A 20,765-nucleotide genomic window follows, 5' to 3' on the forward strand; every position below is an offset into this window, starting at 1 on the left:
CCGGATCTTATTAAGTAAGTCGTTCGTAGTTATTGAAATTTCAAACAGTAAAACCTCTTTGTTCTATCCCAATATATCATTCTAAGTACTTTTTGAAATACCATAAATCATCATTGTATAATGTTTACAGTGTTTGATATATTTTCAGTTCAAAGAATATTTTTATTTTCAGGCAATTTTTATTTGTTATGAAACCCACCTTTACCCAAAGCCTAACTTTTACTTTCGATATTCACACGTGTAAACGGTGTATGTTTTATGATTTCATCATAAGGATAAACATGCTTTGAAGTAGAACTTTACTACATGTACCAATCTAATTTCGTAAGTATCTTATTCTAACGTATATCTTTTAAATCAGATAATGAGTTAAGAGAAAATTTTCAAAGATACACATCTCTATTACTCTGTTCTAATCATGTTAATTGGTTCATTTGTACAGTTTGACAGCATTTTTTTTTTTAAAAAAAGATGCTTTTACTCCTATTCTTCTCTGTTGAGATTCAACTTGGTGTGGTTTTTGGACTGGGGTTTATGAAGGGGCCTGTCGATCCCCTGAATCAGCCTATGTTGTTTATCATGTAATTAATTGGGTTGCAGGGACCATTCCCTCTGTGTAAAGCCTAAATTAACAATTGCTATTGGAGAAAACTGCATTGTATGTTTTTGACAATTTTACTACAACTACCGGTATAATTGAAAATATAGTTAAAAGCACACATCAATTAAGTCATGAAATCACTAAGAAATGTTCCAAATTAAAAGTATGATAAAGTATAGAACTTGTAAACAATACTTGTGAATATATCCCTTCACTATAACTGCAATATTGCTCTTTTGCAGGGAATATGACATAGTTTGGTGAAATATGGCTAAATGTCAATTGTTTTGTTCATGTCATTTTATTATCTAGCTTTCTAATAGAACTTCAGTAAAATACCGTTAAACGCTTAATTCGGCTTTTATATTTCAAAACAACATTTCTCGACCTTGGAAGTTAATCTGCGACATTCACGAAAATTGTACTTTATTTTAAAATAAATTGATATCATGTTGAAGGAAAAAAGTAAAAAAAAAAAACCACATTGAATGTAGGTACAATAATGATAATTGTAACGGTACTCAACAGTGTTACTAGTATCATTCACTGATTATTTACGTAAATCTGAACAGACAGGGCAGTGATATGTTGCTTTTAGAGTCATTGTAACAAACACCTACTGACCCGGCCTTTTCCTCCAACAGCTCAGCCCTGGGTTTTTCACAGTGTGCAATTTAGCTTAATAAGATAATAGTCTCGAAAGAAAAAAAAAATAGTTTGAAATTGCATTAGATATACATCTTTTTTAATTTATACGTCTAACCAATTAATGATTTTGTAACTGGTTACCACTGTTCCAACCAAGTAATCGGTTAACAGGTTAGAGATTGTCATCTTTTTTATTTTATGCGTCTAACCAATCGCTGATTTTGTAACTGGTAACCATTGGTCCAACCAAGTAGTTGTTTAAAAGGTACGAGCTTATAGTTTTTAGCTCACCTGAGCTGAAAGCTCAAGTGAGCTATTCTGATCACATTTTGTCTGTCGTCCGTCTGTCCGTCTGTCCGTCTGTCCGTCTGTCCGTAAACTTTTCACATTTTCAACATCTTCTCAAGAACTACTGGGCCAATTTCAACCAAACTTAGCACAAATCATCCTTAGGCAAAGGGGATTCAAAGTTGTGAAAATTAAGGGCCACACTCGTTTTCAAAGGGAGATAATTAGAAATTAATGAAAAATTTCGAGAAATTTTCAAAAATCTTCTTCTCAAGAACCAGAAAGCCAGGAATGCTGAAACTTGTGTGGAAGCATCCTCAGGTAGTGTAGTTTTAAAGTTGTGAAATTCATGGCCCCTGGGGGTAGGGTGGGGCCACAATGGGGGGTCGAAGTTTTACATAAGAATATATAGAGTAAATCTTTAAAAATCTTCTTCTCAGAAACTAATCAGCCAGAAAAGCTGAAACTTGTGTGGAAGCATCCTCAGGTAGTGTAGATTCAAAGTTGTGAAATTCATGATCCCTGGGGGTAGGGTGGGGCCACAATGGGGGGTCGAAGTTTTACATAGGAATATATAGAGTAAATCTTTAAAAATCTTCTTCTCAGAAACTAATCAGCCAGGAAAGCTAAAACTTGTGTGGAAGCATCCTCAGGTAGTGTAGATTCAAAGTTGTGAAATTCATGACCCCTGGGGGTAGGGTGGGGCCACAATGGGGGGTCGAAGTTTTACATAGGAATATATAGAGTAAATCTTTAAAAATCTTCTTCTCAGAAACTGATCAGCCAGGAAAGCTGAAACTCGTGCGGAAGCATCCTCAGGCAGTGTAGATTCAAAGTTGTGAAATTCATGGGGGGTAGGGTGGGGCACAATGGGGGGTCGAAGTTTTACATAGGAATATATAGAGTAAATATTTAAAAATCTTTTTTTCAGAAATTAATCACCCAGGAAAGCTGAAACTTGTGTTGAAGTATCCTCAGGTAGTGTAGATTCAAAGTTGTGAAAACATGATCCCTTGGGGTAGCGTGAGGCCACATTGGGGCGTGTTAAAGTTTTACATAGGAATATATATATATAGTAAATCTTTAAAAATCTTCTTCTCAGAAACTAATCAGCCAGGAAAGCTGAAACTTGTGTGGAAGCATCATAAGGCAGTGTAGATTCAAAGTTGTGAAAATCATGATCCCTGGGGGTAGGGTGAGGCCACATTGGGGCGTGTTAAAGTTTTACATAGAAATATTTATAGTAAATCTTTGAAAATCTTCTTCTCAGAAACTAATCAGCCAGGAAAGCTGAAACTTGTGTGGAAGCATCCTCAGGTAGTGTAGATTCAAAGTTGTGAAAATCATGACCCCCAGGGGTAGGGTGGGGCCACAATGGGGGGGGGGGGGTCGAAGTTTTACATCGGAATATATAGAGTAAATCTCTGAAAATCTTTTTCTCAGAAACTAATCAGCCAGACGATTCTTTATAATTGTTAAGACTTTGGCTCCAGGACAATTCTTCGGCCTCACAAGAAGGTTCAGAGTTTGATGTAGCTTAATATCCCATATATAAACAATTGTAAAGGATCTTTTTGAGGACTGCAATACTCAACATGTGATATGACTATAAAATCATCCTGTTAGAAAAGGGACTAATGATTATAAACATAAGAATATCCAGGGGGAAAAATGGATTTTATTTTTACAGGATCTACATATATTATTGTACATTGTCCAGATTGTTTGTATTATGACTTCATTAAGCTGATTTTATCATACCCATTGTTCCTCAGGTGAGCGATGTGGCCCATGGGCCTCTTGTTTATCTTTTGCAAACCTGAGACAGATATTGTTTACGATCTTATTGGCCTCTCAATAATTCTAATATTATATTCCCCATGGATTTTATCGTGCAAAATGAAATAATTAATACTTTCATGATTGCTGCATGATTTTATTTTGTATATAGTCTCTAAGATTTTTTCTGGTTCAGAAATAAAAGAAGTTACCCCCCTTAGACTACAAGTTAAGGAGGCTTGGGTTGGATTGGGGGGATGGGGGGGGGGGGGTGCGTAAAAACTAGAATGGCATAACTCTTTAATTTTTAACCATGTGTAATATATCTAGTAGATTTGTGAAGTTTGAAGAAAGTCTATCTTCTGTTCTCTTTATAGGTATATAGAGGAATTTGTCATTTTCTGCACTTCAAAGCAGATATGAAAAATACTACAATAGTGATTTTTGGTACCATGGATTCATTCTAAAATTAAGAAAAATAATCCTGAAGATAGCATTATTCAGTGTATAAAATTTTAAAGGCGTACTCTTTGGACTCTTTCTATGTTATTTCTTATAACACACTCCATAGTAACAAAACTTTATTTTATAACGTCATTAAAAGCACAATGGCATATATGCTCAGGCACCTACTGATCAAACAACGGAAAATCATTTTGAAATAAAATTTTCCTTTCAAAATCTAAATATTTTCATTTGTGTTTTGTTTATTGTGTTAAACTTAATATATGGTATCAAAACAATTTCATAAAAATGTATGAAAACAATGTGTTTTACTAGAATGTGCAAAAACATGCACAATAAAAACTTAAGTCAGCCTCTCTATACATAATCACAAATTACATAACCTTACAAAAATAATTGTTAAACATTAAAAATGAATATTTGTGTAATATTACATAAAAAGAATTCAAAGGAAATTATCTAAAGTGCATGTTTTTCAGTATTACTGAGCTGCTTCATTAAAATTGCCTCACTGAAGATGGCTGAAAATTGCATTCATTTTAGTACTGGTATATTATTGTCAGTAACCATTTACTAGAGAGTTCAAGGCCAAAGATCTCTATAAGGGATTGTCCACTGGACTAGCAGCAATAGATTCATAATGAAGACAGCAAGAGTTAAAGCAGCAGCAATAGCTGATGTGACCGCCAGTTGACTGAAGCCAGAGAGCTGGCCATTATAAAGCCCCGACCGGGGGTCTCTTTATAATGCAGACGACAGAGGATGACAATGATTTTCTTAGCTGATTCACCGTAATTTTAGGGACTGATTGGCAAATGTGAAAAACAGTTAATAGTAATTGTGTTCCAAGAAATTTGGGGTTGACGCTTATTAAGCTAGCTGGTTTTAATATCCAGACCTTGTTATTCGTGTCTGAATCAGGGGTGAATCACTGTTATAGTAGCATATATTGCAGCAGGATTCATTTTTTCATTTATTTTTACATGTATGAGTTAATACCTGATAATCCATTATTAAAGAAGGATATGGTGTTCACTTTGTATGTGTACATGACTGTACACTTTGTCATTTTTTGAAAATATTTAGATGGATCAAAGTTCATGATCTTGTCTGCACTAGCTTTACCGAAATTCAGACCTTTTACCGTAAAAGCTTGCATTTGTGAACATGAGGGATGAAGTTCATGGTGTTAAAATGGTATTGGTTCATCAAATGTTTATTCACTAATAGGCTAGCTAAACTAAATCAAGTGTTGCTGAATATATAAGTACTGCTCAGAATGTGTCGTAAATATGCAATTACATTTTAAAATCATTCGTTATATGTATGCCTATGTGGCCTGCTATATGGATGTTTTTTACCACTTGCCACTACCACCTTTCTGATGTAGAGTAATTTACAGAAATTTACTCCAGAATTTTTCTAATTATTGCGTTGATGTGGTGTACGTGAGAATTTCCTCATCCATGAACAGTATACATGTATAATCATATTTTGCATATATATATATGTTAATTATGTATTTTATTATGCATGCTTATCTTAATTAAGTCTAAAAATACAGCATTGTATAAACAAAAGTTTCATATTTATTGTTTGATCTATGAAACCAAACCTAAGAAAGAACTATATATGATAAGGGTTAAATTTGGCCCCCATAATTCACCATTTTTTAAAGTGTTTCGGGTACAATAAAATGTTATGTTATAATTTAGAAGAGTTGATATAAAATATATTTTTCACATATTTGTTTGATTCATTTGCACTCACTGTCAGTATATGACGTCAGAAGTGACGCTTTTTCTATAATTCAATCAAAATTAGTCGGAAATTGACATTTTTCTTTTCTTTTTACGAATGGGAAATATAGAGCGCATGCTTGAACCAGGACAAATTTTTTGTGACTTATAAGACTTGGCTAGATATATCTCTGATTAAAATATTTTGTTGGTTCTAGCATGCGCTATATGTTTCCTGAAAGAAAAACTGCTTGAAAACAAGCCTTTTTATGCTAAAATGCAAAAATGGCGGGAAAAGGTTGTTTTACAATGCCGTATTTCTAAATTGTGGGCACTTGAATCAAAATGAACATTAAGTTTAAAGATCACATATATATCTGTACAAAGAAAACAAAGAATTACATTAAAATAATGATATTCCTTTTAGGGGGCCATTTTAGGCCCATACCATATATAGTCCTTTCAGTAAGGAAAGCACAGTTCAGTTTATTCAATGAAATGAACATATACCATAATTAAAGTCAGTTCCATCAATCACCATTAAATTCCAAGGTGCTGATCAATTAAATATGATGTTATTTTTGGTCATGTTAGGTTGTAACTTGGTGCAGCCATGTTTGTCCTTGCGGAGATGAAGGACACTGTCCGGATTCCACCCTGGCTGTTCCACATCAAGTTCAATGATGCAGTCATAGAGGCCCTCAACAAGAAACTGGCCAACAAGGTAAGGAGAATGATGACAGCTACAAAGGGAGATAAATGGAAATCATTGTGATAAGGGAGATGAGTCTATAGACTTTAGGAAGATGGCGATCGATACATTATTTGTATATGAATACTGTAAACGTATTATATTTAGCGTGTACGATATTTGCCAGAATATGATTTTTTAACAAGTTAGCGTAGATTTGATTTAGCGCATTTCTAAATGTAACTATTTATCTACTTACATATTTTACATTTGGCGATGTACTTGATTTAGCGGACACCGTTTTCCGCCAAAAACGCTAAATAGAATATACATCCAAATATAATATGTTTACAGTATGACCTTCCTAACCCCTGTATCAGTACATTGTATATGAGACTCTCTCTACATTGCACACTGATTTCTTGGTACATTGAGTTAGTTTGAGCAATCATCTGCCAGTTGATAGTCGTATGAAATAGAAAAAATCTTTAATCTTCAATTTGTCCAAATACATGAAGCCAGTTTATCAACTTTTTTCTGCTGATGTATATGGCATATCTTGAAAACTTGATTCACGAAATTTGTGCCCCAAAGAAAGATTTTTCAATATACTGTTAACCAACTATTAGTGGCAAAGACTTTATTTCACTATTTATTGGATATAAACTGGTTCGCAAAGACTACATGTACTGTATATGCGTTATGTGTTGACCTCCATCATTTTACCCGAGATTTTCAATGAGAAAGGCAGCAGTTGTTTTATACTAAAGATATTACTGGTATTAGAATAGTATTACATTAAATTTAATTCCAAAATGCTTGAATAATTGACCTTGATTCTCCACTGAAATATCATCATCAATGTAGATTATTTAAGGACTGGTTCTTAGCGAGAAATATTCAGATGCTTTTGCGCACCTCACGAAATTTCTCGCATGCGAATAAAAGTTGAATTACAGTGTAGAAATATTAATCCCTTCTCAAATGTACTCATTGAAAATAATGACCCAGAGTTAATCTTGATGTTGTTGATTGAAATATATTTTATTATAGCTATTCAATTGGGCTCTCATAGCATCATTGATCAGGTTAAAAAAATATAGAATACATGTATTATATTTTATACCATAAATCAACTTTTATTTATTTCCTAACAATTATATTTCAGGATTGAGCAGTGAAAATTGTTTCATGGCAACTTATTTTTTGTGATCCAGCTTATAGTTACTGAAGAAGCACATATTTTTGTTGGGTCATAATTTCGTTGTTTTTAAACCAACTAAAATTTCGTTGGCATTTAATTTCGCCGTATCATAATCTCTTTGTCATCATTAAATACTTGGGTTAAAAATTTGTCATGGATTTAATTTCATTGATTTATAATGCCAACCAAAATAACGAAATTAAATCCTCAACGAATATTTCTGCTTCTACAGTATATATAAAAATGATATACATTTGAGACTGGATCCTGGCTAGAAATATTTGCAATTTTACACTGACTGACAGACATTCTTGCAAATATCTCACGATTTTCTCACAGGAGAGTAAAAGTATGTTTAAAACGTGTTCAGAAACTGTTGTAAAATAGAACTATTCTTGACCCTATTTGGGAACATTTATTGTTTAACAAACATGATTTTTTTTATCAGTCTGATCCTCAGTACAGTTGTATATGATCAACACGCGCACAGACTTTATCTGTCATCTCCAGAGTTCTATATTTCTATTATCTCAGCACGAATCACAAGTTCTCTTGTTGTGACATTTCAGGAAAAATACCACACAGTATGGTTTCTCTCGCCCTCAACAAAACCCAATCTGCTTATGATTGCATGACCATGATAAAACCTGCTATTAACACTTTGACCAAACAAATTGAAGTCAAGATGTTTCATAACATATTTGTTACGGAGGACATGTCTAATATGAAATCTGATGATGACAAGAGATGGCCTCATAAATGAAGGGTTATAAGGTCGAAAACAATCAATTTAAGTGAAATAATTGCTTGCAGCTGTTAATATTTTATTTACTATTTGGTGCCAATATGTAACAACAATATGGTCTGAAACATGGGGTTCAGTAGACTTTGTCCTTCGGTCATTAACCAGCGAGGTCTCTGCAGCAATTTCTACAAAAACTCTTCGTAAGAATTAAACTTAAGAATCTTTCATGCCCAAATATCAAGTATAATCAATGTGAAGAGTTTTGAAGAATCGTATTGTGTATTTTTTGGACAATATTTACATTTTTCATTATCTTTGCCTGTGATAATACTACATATCGATTTTGTTCTATACATTCCAATAAATTGAAATGAAGTATAATTGGGGCGCAAGTGGGGTTTGCTTATTTATATTCAAATATATAATCCTTCAATTGCTGAAAATTACATAAATATAAGTACTGGATAATAAGGAAACATTCTTTGAGTACAATGAGGTGATAATTTCAGCAAAGGCATGATCAAATCTATCATAATGCCCTTTGGGCTTTATTGGATTTGATCACGTCCCTACCAAAATTATCACCTCATAATACTCAAAGAATGATTCCTTATACCTTAAAAAACTGCAAAACAGTTTGAAATAATGTGCTTCAATTTATTGAATTAAGGTGCTCGAGATCATCTTGTCAATGAACATTTTACAATTTTAATGATATTAGTGATGATTATTCACAATTTTAAAATACTTATGAGGGGATATGGGCTTTAACAAATTATGATTGCGACTAATTTTAGACATAAAATTTCCATAGTCTATATAAATCTTACAATGAAAATCAATTTTAAGATTTTTTGCTAAAAGGGCTGCTGGTTCTAAATTCAAAATAATAATTGGGGCCATTTTCAGCAGAGAATTAATTAACCAGGGCGAGTCATTGACCTTTGTGCATTCTCTTAACCTTACTGCTGATACATGAAATGGACAAATTCTTATGACAGAGTCATTTTTTTTATTCTGAGGATTTAGAATTTGCATTTTTCAGAAAATGGCCTTTTTCTTAAAAAAATGTATATAGACATGTCATCGCCCTCATAGCCTTCTTGTACTAGCTCAGTATTCTGATATTTGGTCAGTGTAGAAGATTTGATAAACACTGGTAAGATTTACATTTTATGAATACTTTAGAAGTTTCAAAAAATGAGAAAAAAAAATTAAACAATATGGAGCATATGTTTTCTTCTCAATTTTGACCGGTTACTCTGCTGAGCATTTTTCTAGACTTTTAATTGACATATGTAAGTTGTATTTAGCTTTAAGAAAATATCAATACTGCTATTGCCTTTTTGAATTATACTTTGAAAAAGGTTTGACATTTTTTAGCTAACCTGAGCTGAAAGGTGATTTTTTTTTAAATTGTTTAGATTTTGGTCCCTGGACGATTCTTGGGCCTCACAAGGAATTCAGAGTTTGATGTTGGTTTATATCCAATTTTTAAACAATTCTTTAGAATGTTTTTTAGAATTGCAATGCTCAACATGCGATTTAACTATAAAATTAGAAAATGGACTGTTAGAAAAGGGACTTGATTATAAACATAAGAATATCCAAAGGGAAAAATTGATTTTCATTATGCAGGATATACATGTATTATTATGACTTCATTAAGCTGATTTCACCATGCCTTATGTTGCACAGGTGAGCGATGTGGCCCATGGGCCTCTTGATTTTTAAGGACAGATGACACATTTCTCAATTTAGATAACTTTTACTAGGAATTTTTATTGATTCACTAATACTTTAACAAGCTTTCTTGCAAAAAATTAGGGTACCTTACCAGGCATTTGTGCAAGATACTAGTCAGAGCAATTTCCTATATAATTTTATTGAAAATGCATTTGAATTGCTGATATAAATTTTTTTGGCATAAATGTATATATTTTTAAAAGTTTCCACCATTTTAAAAATGATATAATAGATAATAATATTTTTATTTGGTATAATATCAGGCCATTGAAAATTTGAAAAATAATTATCAGTTTTCGAGAAATGTACCTCAAAAAAAGAATATAACTACAGTTATATGATTTATTTATTACAAAATATCTCATACAGTTTCATAATCAGAAGTGATAATTCTTTTTTCATCCCATCAAATCAGGATGTAGAGTGACTCATACATGTCATCAGTCAGAAATGATGGCAGGCTTTTACGACATCAATACAGAGTGTTTCGATATTGGATAACATGTTTTTTTGTTTTTTTTTTCTTTCGAGGTTAGAATCCTGAAACTTTTGATGAAAAAATATTAGGATAATGACTTCTTAGATAATACTCCTCCAGCCATTTATAAAGTCAGTTAATGAGAAGTCTAATTTTCTCTGAAAATAAGTGTGATCTTCTGATGCATTTGAAAATTTATGACTTTCAAGTTGGATATTTTATATAATTGTGTTAATAAATTGTCTCTATATTTGTAATTTTATGGGAACATCATCATTGGACAAACAATTCATAAGTTAGTTTGCAAAAGTACTTCAAATTTCTTTAAATAATATTGACTATAAGTCAGAGATCTGACATCTCTGAGAGTTTAAATTGTGCCCCTTCTCCCCCAAAATTTAAGCAGCTGGAATTAAGCAGCTGGAACGTACTGTATATCCAATTTTTTTTTCGCATCTCACAAAATTTGCGAAAATGTGTAGCATTTTTAATTTGCGTCAGTCATTTTTTGCAATTTAAAAAGTTTCTTATAGAAAATGATACAGAATATAATTTCTGCTTATACAATTATTTGCGATTTTAAAGACATCGCAAAAAAAGCGAAAATTTCCGGATATACAGTATATCTGCAATATCAAGGTAAATGCAGAGTTCTATGACAATTAATTATGTCAGTAAAACTTTTTACAACAAGTTTATTCTCCTACTTTCTTTTTTCATCTTCAGAGATAATGGTAGACATTTGTTATGCATATATCATGCACAGCTATAATACTGGAATACCACTCCGTACAAACTATCATCTGCAACAAATTATGCAATCACTCGAAAAACATGTATTACTCCCAGATTGTTTATAAACATTGTAAGGTTGTTTTACGATATTTTTCTGTCTTTTTAGGTTGTTCACAATGTGGGTTTGTGCATTGCTTTATGGGATGTCACAAAGCTGGAAGACAGTTATATTTTTCCAGGGGATGGAGCCTCCCATACTATTGGTAAGTGTAGTTTTATCAGTCAACATATTGCTTAATTACGGTAGCAGTGCTTCTTCATTAAGCAAGTTGCAGGTTTGTTACTATGATAAAACAATCAAATTAAATGCTGCAGAAAAATAGGTTTGAGTTGGCAAATAGCAAAAATGAGATTGATAAAAAAACAAGTAGGTTTCATTTTCATCTTGGAATATGAAAAAATGAGCAGTCTGAGGTACAATAAATAACTTATTTAATTTTTTTTGTCCTTTGTTAATATACAAAATGAATGTAAATATCTACTTTTACCAAATTTTACTTTTGATTGTTTGCTAGATTTATGTTTTTTTGACTGTTAAGTTTCTAATGTAGATGAATAGAAAGGGCTCAGCATGCTCTTACTTCACAGACGTGACGTATTTCTGGTAACTATTGCAATGATATAATTTTGGGGTTTTTTTGCATTCCCTTTGCAAAAAAAAAAACCATACGCAAAAAACTGTATGTGGTATTGCTTGCTTTTAGAAACTTTTTAATTAGCAAAAAATGATTGACGCAAATAAAAAAAAATGTTACATGTACATATGGTATACATTATGGGTATTTAAAACACTATTTACACAAATTATGTGACACATTTAAAAAACCTGATATTACGCAGTTTTTGTCAATTGTGAAAATCAAGGTAAGTTATGATGTCTTTTACATGTACATGCAAGTAAATGACTTACGAATTTCAATGATATTTTCATGTGTTTGAAATCAATAAGTAAATCATCTTCTTTTTTCCATACAGTGAACTTCAGATATGTTGTTTTTCGACCATTTATGGATGAAATATTGACCGGCAAGACAAAAAGCTGCAGTAAAGAAGGAGTTTATGGTACCCAATTTCCGTAATCCTTTCAAACATGCTTCAATTCAATTACTCTAATAACTAATCACGATTTTACTAGAAAAATTTGAAGAAAAAAAAAACAGAAAAAAAAGCACCAGCATAACAAAAGACAATTAAATTCCTCAAATATATATAGACACATGTGATAAATAATAGATGAGCGAAACTATCAGTAAACATGTTTATGATTATATTTTTTGGCATACAGCAGACATAGTGGGGGCAAAGACAAATCGAATTGCGTTTGTTTGATGAATTTCACAAATCTGGGTCAATAAAGGGTAATGTGGTGTAATGTGACTTGTCTTGATTTCAGTTTCAATTGGAATATTCGATGACATTCTTATCCCAGCAGATGCCATGCAGCACCCTTCCAGATTGTATCCTTTTGTAATGATCAATGGGTCGCATGTCAAGTTCTCGTCCACTTCGGGGTTAAAAGCATCACGGGAGGAAGTGTTTTTGTCAGGGATTTTGTCATCTTGACGTATTTTCTGACGACGAAAAGACGTAGACGAGAGTGCAAGGGTATGATTGGTGAATCGGAGGAAAACTTGCAACACGTAAACTAAAAATAATAATCAATTTCTGTCTAAATGAGAAATGAAATTGCTCCCCTGGAGTTGCTTGAGGAGTTTGAATAAAATGCCAGTGCTATTAATATTATTGGTATTGGTTTGAATCTAACGTTAAAGTTGCACTTTATAAAGGGTCCACATAAGTATGAATATGTCGGGTACATTATTTTAATTACAGTAATTAAAAGACTGGGATGATTTACATGCAGGTTTATCTTTACAATAAGTGTATGATATGTACCAGTGTTATATTTTTGCAGGCAGCCACATGAACACTTGTATTTGAAAAAAAATGTTTTTGACAAGTCAAATTTATTACATGATGATCATGATTATGATGATCATGATACATGATGATCATGATTATGATGATCATGATACATGACGATGGTTAGATTTGATCATGATCCCAACCATAATGATTCCCTTATGATATTCAAAGAAAGAATGATTCCTTATTATTTGACATTTAGTTTTCAGAAATTGATCAAATTATGACATTTTTGTGTTATTTTTATTTCTTATAATTATGCAAACCTCGCCTCCAGCCCAACACTACTTCATTTGTGTCATTTGTGAAATGTATTGAACTATTACCTTACATATTTGATTCGTAGTGTTATCATGGACAAAGACACTGGAAAATGAAAATGTAATAATGTACTGGTATTAGAAAACTGAAACAGGAGAACAATATTTGTCTCAGTCACTCTATTCTTCCTAGTGCTTCATGAAATAAAATTTACAAGGCTGTTTTAATTGATAAACAAATTATCCTTGTACGGTAGATCGTGACTTTACGATCAACATTTTTTTTTTCTGTTGCACCTTTGTGATACTGACTTTACGAGATTATCCAATTCAAAATGAATAGAATACTTTCAAAGATCAGCATCATTCTGTACTTTGGTTTCCATTGCATGCTGACTTTTTCTCCCTAAAGGAAGAAAGACAATACAAGTCATTTTGAGTTAAGAACAATTATCTATTCCTTGAAAATTACCGTAAGGGATTTCCTTAATCTGAGGAAAATAGTTTTCTTATCAAAATGATTGCTTGATCTAACACTGAAATAATCACAGACATGTTTTAATAATTAAGTTTTTAAAGGAAGGATAAAATAAATGATATCAATTTTTTCGTACTAATGTTTATCATTGTAAACCTTAACCATTGCACGTGATGACAAGGAACAGCTGTGGGCATGGGAGTATGAAACTGACGACGGTAAACATGACCTGTTCATGGACATTGGAGAGGAGATCAGGTAAAACATCACATCTAGCTAATAGCTATTGTCTGATGATTTTCCTTCATGACTTTGTCATATTTAGAGCAGTAAAATCTTTTGATAAAGATATTTGAGTAAAGTGTCAATCAATTTAAAATATGCAAAATGAAAAGGGTTGGTGGGTATGGTAAATATTTTATTTTCACATTTTATTATTTTTATTTTTTATATATTGGTAACTTGATGATCGACGGTCAGTCAAACGGCCCCTCTCGAGACATACATTTCAAATTCACTGAATACAGATAGGCTACTGCTAGTTCCTACTCAGTACTTATGAAAAGTGTTTTCTTTAAACCATGAAAAAGTCCAAGGTGAAAATTTATACCATTGAAGCCTAAAATGATGACCTTCAGAAAAGTATGTCAATCAGCAAGTTTGAAGGTCATCTGATGTAATTAAGTGTTGGTCCTGGAACTATATAGAAACACCTTATTTATTTCTTTAGGCCTTTAGATTAAATTTACTGTCAAACTGTCATTAACCAACTTTTATGGTTTCACATTTTGTTTGTTGCATCATTTATCATCAAAACCAAGGAATGAAATGCATAAACATCAGTAGATGTCTTTCAATAAATTTTTGGAGTTCATAGACAATTTTTCAGTGGTGGAAGAAGAGCTCGAGGTTGCATTTGTTGAAATTCGTTCCTCTGTGCCTGCTTGCTGTAATAAAAATTCTTAAGTCAATGAAACTTTTTTTATCATGCTGAGACATTACCAGTTGAGCTGTTTATAATGCTCTTGGGCCCTTGTAGTTTGACAAATGAATCCAAGATTTGATTATCTATATGAGAAGAATAACAATTAATGCCTTACAGATGGTTTATCTGCTTCAGTCATGCCAAGTGCGTCATTTTAAAACTGGTTAGCAAATGTGTCAACACAGTTATAATATATGCATGTATATTCTACATTACATCAGCAGAGTGATGTCAAATTGTAGAAGATATAATTATTCCATCAGGAAATATCATTAATAAAGTTCTTCACAAAACTGGAAGTAATTTGATACTGTGAAATCATTTAATTTCGTGGGGGTCAATTTTTGTGGATTGTAATTAGGTTTTTTTGCTTATTCATGGGAATGCAATTTTGTGGATCAATATTTCAGTTTTCAGTTTCAGTTAGGAAAACTTAATCTTTTATAATTAGTTATCATCATGGATGTAAATTTATGGATGAGGGCTATACCCACGAATACCACGGAAATTGAGCCACCACAAATTCTAATGATTCCACAGTATTTGATTTAGAATATGTCAGATCATATATATATTATATATATGCACACATGTATTTTCCATCAAAAGCTTAACAAAGGGTCAAGGTCGTTTTGATGCACTATCACAAGTGATTGTTTTTAAAAGGAAGATTTTCTTCTAAATCTTGAAAGCATTATCATGTTCATTTTTTTTTTGTAAAAAAAAGATTTATAGAGTGTTCAAGTTTACTGTGTTTTGTTTAATTCTGTCTCCAATGAACTTTTTCTCTTTGATACAAAGCAGAATTTTGCTTAATTGTGATTGTACTGTACTTAATCTGCACCCATAACTGTACTGTTTAATTATGAAAAAGGACAGGGCTAATCCTATTGGTAATTCTCTTTGGCACTAATCAGGCACATTTTACTCCATTTCTACTCACTGTATCTATCAATTAACTTGTTACTAAAAGGGGTATCATGTTCACCTAGCATCAGGGGAGGTTTGAGAGACATCCAGTCTCAATGGACCCAGGGCCCATTGATCTCCGGCAGCCATAAAACTCCCACTAATGGCTCCATTCTTTAACAGCAGTTTCACTTTGATATATCTAGACCACTTAATTAGCTTGATTCAAGGTTTCTAGATGACTTTGCAAGATGAGGAAAAATCAAAGTTTTTTTTTCCCCTATTAATTATAATTCTGTATTATTAATATTAATACTTACTGTTACATGTCAATTCGATTGCTATTAATTAAGTATAATGAGTGAAGAAGAAGATTTTATTTGTGAGAGAGTTATAAAATGCAAGAATCTAATACCATTATACCTATTACAAAGTTGAGATTAATAAAAAAAAAATGAATTTGTCTGACAATTTTTTATGACTTGAATAACCTTTTTAATTGAATATATTCTTGCTTTAATTGCATATTAAAAAAAATGTCTTCCATTCAAAGATTTGGTTTCATTCATGAACATTTTAAATATACCGGTACATGAATTTTAACACTAATTTAATTCCTCTTGGGATTTTTGTGAATATATGTACTACGTCTTTCCCTTTTTTCTGCATAGATATGCATTTTGAACATAGGGAAAGTACTGTATTATTCATAAGTGCATGTATTTAAAAAAAAAACACAAAGGTTATACTGCATTCATTAAATATTAACCTTTTTAAGCTGTGTGCCTGGTGAGGGCTCACTGAGTACATTTTACTGATTTGCAGTGTCACCATGGTAATTTAAGGGCCTTTCAAGACATGATAATATGGTTTAGTTACAAACTGAAGATTTTCCTGTGAATGACTGTACAGTCATACATGTACATTGAATCATATGTGCCCCTCTGAACGGGTCAACAATCTGTACATTCAACAAAAGTCAAGCTCATGCAATTAAAAGATTTTCAACATATGTTTTAGCTGTGATATTTAATTGGATCATAAGTCATGTGACGTTAATGATATATTTACAATTGATGAGTTTTGTTAATTATCATAAATTTCATATAAACGTAATGCAATCCTTTATAATTGTTTTGCGTACACTTATACGCAACAGCAAAAATACATTAATCAAGATACCATTACTTTATAATTTCCCATTATGTTGATTAGGGCCTACTGAATGTAAATTTTAAAAAAAAATGAATTTGGAAACAACTGAATTGATGAAAATGGCTTTTTTAGTCAAGAATTCTTTCGTTTACATTGTATATGTATATATATACTTTCAATATTATGATATGTAATTAAAAAAATACAAAGTACATTGCTTGATTAACATTGATAAAAGTCCAGGTCAGAGAATTCCCCAAGCAGTTTGGGATTGTAAACACTAAGGCTCAATATACACATCAATTTTTCATGTGAGTGACTGCAGCAACAATGTATGTATAGCCTACTGCATTTGTAAGTCTACATAATATGGTTCTTGGAATGATTAAGCCTGGCAGAAAATACACTGTAGTTGTCAAGTGATTTCTTTTTTTCCAGTCCTACGTGAAATGGGAAGAAAAATGCGGTCTCATCAATTACTTTAAATTTGACATCTATGATCTAAAATATTCATGCAAAGTTTGAGTGCAGTTTTTTCTCCCGTGAAGGAAAACTTTTTAAGATATATAATGTTCATAATTAATAGTGTTCTTGTATAATTCTATGTTTTCATTTGGTTTCTTTTATTTTTTTATATCCTTTTTTTGTGTGTGTAGTTTTTTTTTTGTTTTTTTTGGGTTTTTTTTGGGGGGGGGGGGGGTTCTAGATGGGTTGGTTTCATCTATTTTTACAGTCACTAAAAATGCATATGGAAGTTGTTAGTCAATGTTTTAGAATTTCGGAAAATGACTTGACTTTTGAAAATAAAAAAATACGGATATACATCATTTTTATAAAATTTAATAGCCCCCAAAAAGGCAAAATGGATATATTATATGATCATATGGCAGCTATTCCCAGGATTTTAAATACAATTGTATGTGAATTTCTAGAATGCTCTTATCTCTTTTATAGATTCCGTGTAGTGGATGAAATATTTGTGGACACGACTCCATCTGGCCCAGACGGAACAGCAAATCAGCCATCAGAAATATCAGACTTAGAATCCAAGAAAACCCCATATACCATAGTGGTAAGTTAAATACTAGTAACACAGCTACTATCTAGTTATGTTCACATTAGATAACTGGTAAGTTTTTGGGAGTTGATTTTAATCAACTCTCCTATGCAGTTACTCTGGCAAACCGAAAGTGAAACAGTGATTGGACCTAAGCACAAATCATCACCGCTGACAAGACTAAGTTCTTGAAAATAATAGAAAAATTCGATGTAATGTATGCTGAAGCATTGTTTTTCAATGAAACTTATCTATAAACACTTTGAAAATAGTCAGATTTTATATAATACGAACAATTTAGATATTTTTGTTGTCTCATGTGTTCCTACGCCAGAGTTTAATATAGTCTCGTTCAATCAAATGCTCGGCTGTCTCCGTAAATCTCCGACAAGCATGGAGGCTCTCTTGTTTGTGGGAGATTAACGGAGACAGCCGAGCGTTTGGTTGATCGAGACTAGAGTTCAATATCAATAGTGCTTGGATCCATACAATTTTCAGAATTGTTTCGATTACTAATACATAGTTTGAAATCTATCTTTAAATATTACACAACATGATTCATATGGGGCTTCTCTAAATTCCTGTCGGAAAAGTCTAAAAATTTATATCATAAAAAAGTGCGTAATTCAAATACAGACTACAAACTAATTGCCATGCAAGATTAGTTGATTTTAATTTAAATGATAATTGATAAAATCAACTCCCGTCAGTACTTCAGTACTTTGATTAGAATAACGCATGGTCAAGTTCATACTATGATAACACAGTTTATAAAATAAAATGGTTAGATTTTTCATTGTACCATTATGATAGGTATATATACAGTAAAACCTGCTTATAATAAAATGCCAGGGACGGGTGATTTTGCTTCATTTTAAACGTAATTTGTAATATCCATTGGCCTTAAAATATGTTTAAAACCTACGGGGAATGAAAAAACTATTTAGCTATATTTGCCAATTCATTATAAGCATGTTCGCTATATGCCTTTTTTTTTTTTACTGTATTACCAATTTGGCTCAGTAGATTGTGGCAAGTTCTTAAAATTACAATTAAACATTGATTACAAATGCTTATCATGGGAGTTAGTTTTTAACCAGTGGTAAGTTTAAACCATTGTGGTTAATACCACTTTACCTGCTACTTTTACCTGAAACTATATATTAATGAAAACTTCCGATCTCAAAATAACAAACTCTTGTTGCGATCATTCATTTGGGCAAACTGATTTGTTTTAAGTTTAGTTGAACTTTGATAGTTATATCATATATATATTCATTTCATTTTGTATCTAATAGCGTAAAACAGAAATAATCACTCCTAAATTAAAATAAATAGCACAAAGCAACATTTTTTGGAATTCTCTGGTGCCATTCTGGATACATCTAGATCATTCGAAAGCTTATTATGTGTAATTGGTACTAGTCTCAGTAGAACTGGATTTCATCTAGGTCATTTACCATTCCTATCAATACCAAGTTTCATTGCAGATATTTAATGTACAGCATTTAGAATTTACAAAGGGTTTTAGAGATTGCAGTTATTGATTGATTTGCGTATTAGCAATCAGCATTTTTTTTTTTTGCTTTTCTTTTATCTATTGTCTAATATTTTACCCTGGGGCCCATTTTTCATTTTGATATTTGTGAAAAAAAAATGCACGGAAATCGTGAGTCTTAAATGATCAGATCTCCTGTAAACAATCATTATTTCATCGCTAGCGATATCTCAGGGTGTGAAATCAGATAAAATTGCAGTGCTGCATGATCACATTTGGGATGGGAATATCTTCTGATTTCATTTAGGTAGTTTCCAACTGACATATGTATACATGTAATGCTCGTAATCCTTACTGTATGTGTCGAAGTTGTTGATCAGATAAGTTACCCGCACGCATCTGCATAAGGAAATACATGTAGGTTATGACCATGTACCCTGCACAAAAAAAAAACAGTTCCCATGTGATCAAAATCTAAATGATTTTTAAAGTACATAAGAATTCTAATTACAAGTTTAAATTAGGGCTATGGACACTATGATGTAATTTAAATGAATTGATTGTTAGCTGCTGCAATAACGAAGCAATGTAGCACACCCCCCCCCCCCCAACCAAATTTTCGAAACAGATGAGAAGATTGTGTTAATGTACAAATGCAATGTACCCTGATGTATTATGATATACTCAGCAGTTATTTAATTTAAGCAATTCAATCGTACATAAAGGGCATTTTCTTTATTCATTTATTCATTGTCTCCTGACAGGGCTCCATAAGTGAACCTGGCCTGGGACTGCTTTCATGGTGGAACTCATGACATTTTCCCCATCCCGTGAACTGCATCATGGGAATCAGACGACATGCATTTCAGCCTCGGAAAAATAATTCCACAGAATTTTTTTTGTTCGTTTACTCATGTTTGTATTGAAAGAATGAAAATCAATTAAATGGTAGGAAAAAAATGTTGAATTTTCTTTCATTGTTAATTAAAGAGATAATTGAAATATTGTATACATTAACTGGGTGTGGTTTTTTTATTAAAAAAAAAAGATAAAAAAATATGATGAGCATGTTGCCCTGTAGTTTCAACAACATGGTTTTAAGGATATGTTATTTATTCGTATGCGAATTTCTAAATGTAGTTTATAATATAAACAATAAATACAATAGTTCTGCTCTGTGGAAATCTGCTATTTCTATGACATTTGTTAATCATGTTTCCGTATAAATTCCACAGCGTAAATGATTTTTTTTTATAAAAAAAAACACCATCAAAAATATAATGAAGAAAAACTCGCAGAGTGCTATTAGACTATGTAA

At 32.0% G+C, this 20,765-nt stretch overlaps 1 protein-coding gene across 1 annotated transcript; it reads left to right on the top strand.

The window, feature by feature from the left end:
* Nucleotides 1–172: 172 nt before the first annotated feature.
* Nucleotides 173–20,313, top strand: LOC105334765 (DNA-directed RNA polymerase III subunit RPC8). The gene is made up of 8 exons (XM_034457088.2): nt 173–324; nt 6,115–6,244; nt 11,286–11,382; nt 12,155–12,241; nt 12,573–12,636; nt 14,015–14,101; nt 17,847–17,964; nt 20,212–20,313. Exons 2-8 carry the CDS (start codon nt 6,134–6,136, stop codon nt 20,260–20,262), a joined length of 615 nt encoding a protein of 204 aa, XP_034312979.2. The 5' UTR covers nt 173–324; nt 6,115–6,133; the 3' UTR covers nt 20,263–20,313.
* Nucleotides 20,314–20,765: the final 452 nt, after the last annotated feature.

Source organism: Magallana gigas, chromosome 7, assembly GCF_963853765.1.
Source record: "Magallana gigas chromosome 7, xbMagGiga1.1, whole genome shotgun sequence".
In the NCBI taxonomy this organism is placed as follows: Eukaryota; Metazoa; Mollusca; class Bivalvia; order Ostreida; family Ostreidae; genus Magallana; species Magallana gigas.

What these genes read in the sequence shown, in the direction of transcription:
- LOC105334765 (XM_034457088.2), top strand. Translation starts at nt 6,134, where the DNA reads ATGTTTGTCCTTGCGGAGATGAAGGACACTGTCCGGATTCCACCCTGG. An exon ending in TGGAGCCTCCCATACTATTG is followed by an intron (nt 11,383 to 12,154) that starts GTAAGTGTAGTT and finishes TTTTCCATACAG; the next exon opens with TGAACTTCAGATATGTTGTT. An exon ending in CAGTAAAGAAGGAGTTTATG is followed by an intron (nt 12,242 to 12,572) that starts GTACCCAATTTC and finishes TCTTGATTTCAG; the next exon opens with TTTCAATTGGAATATTCGAT.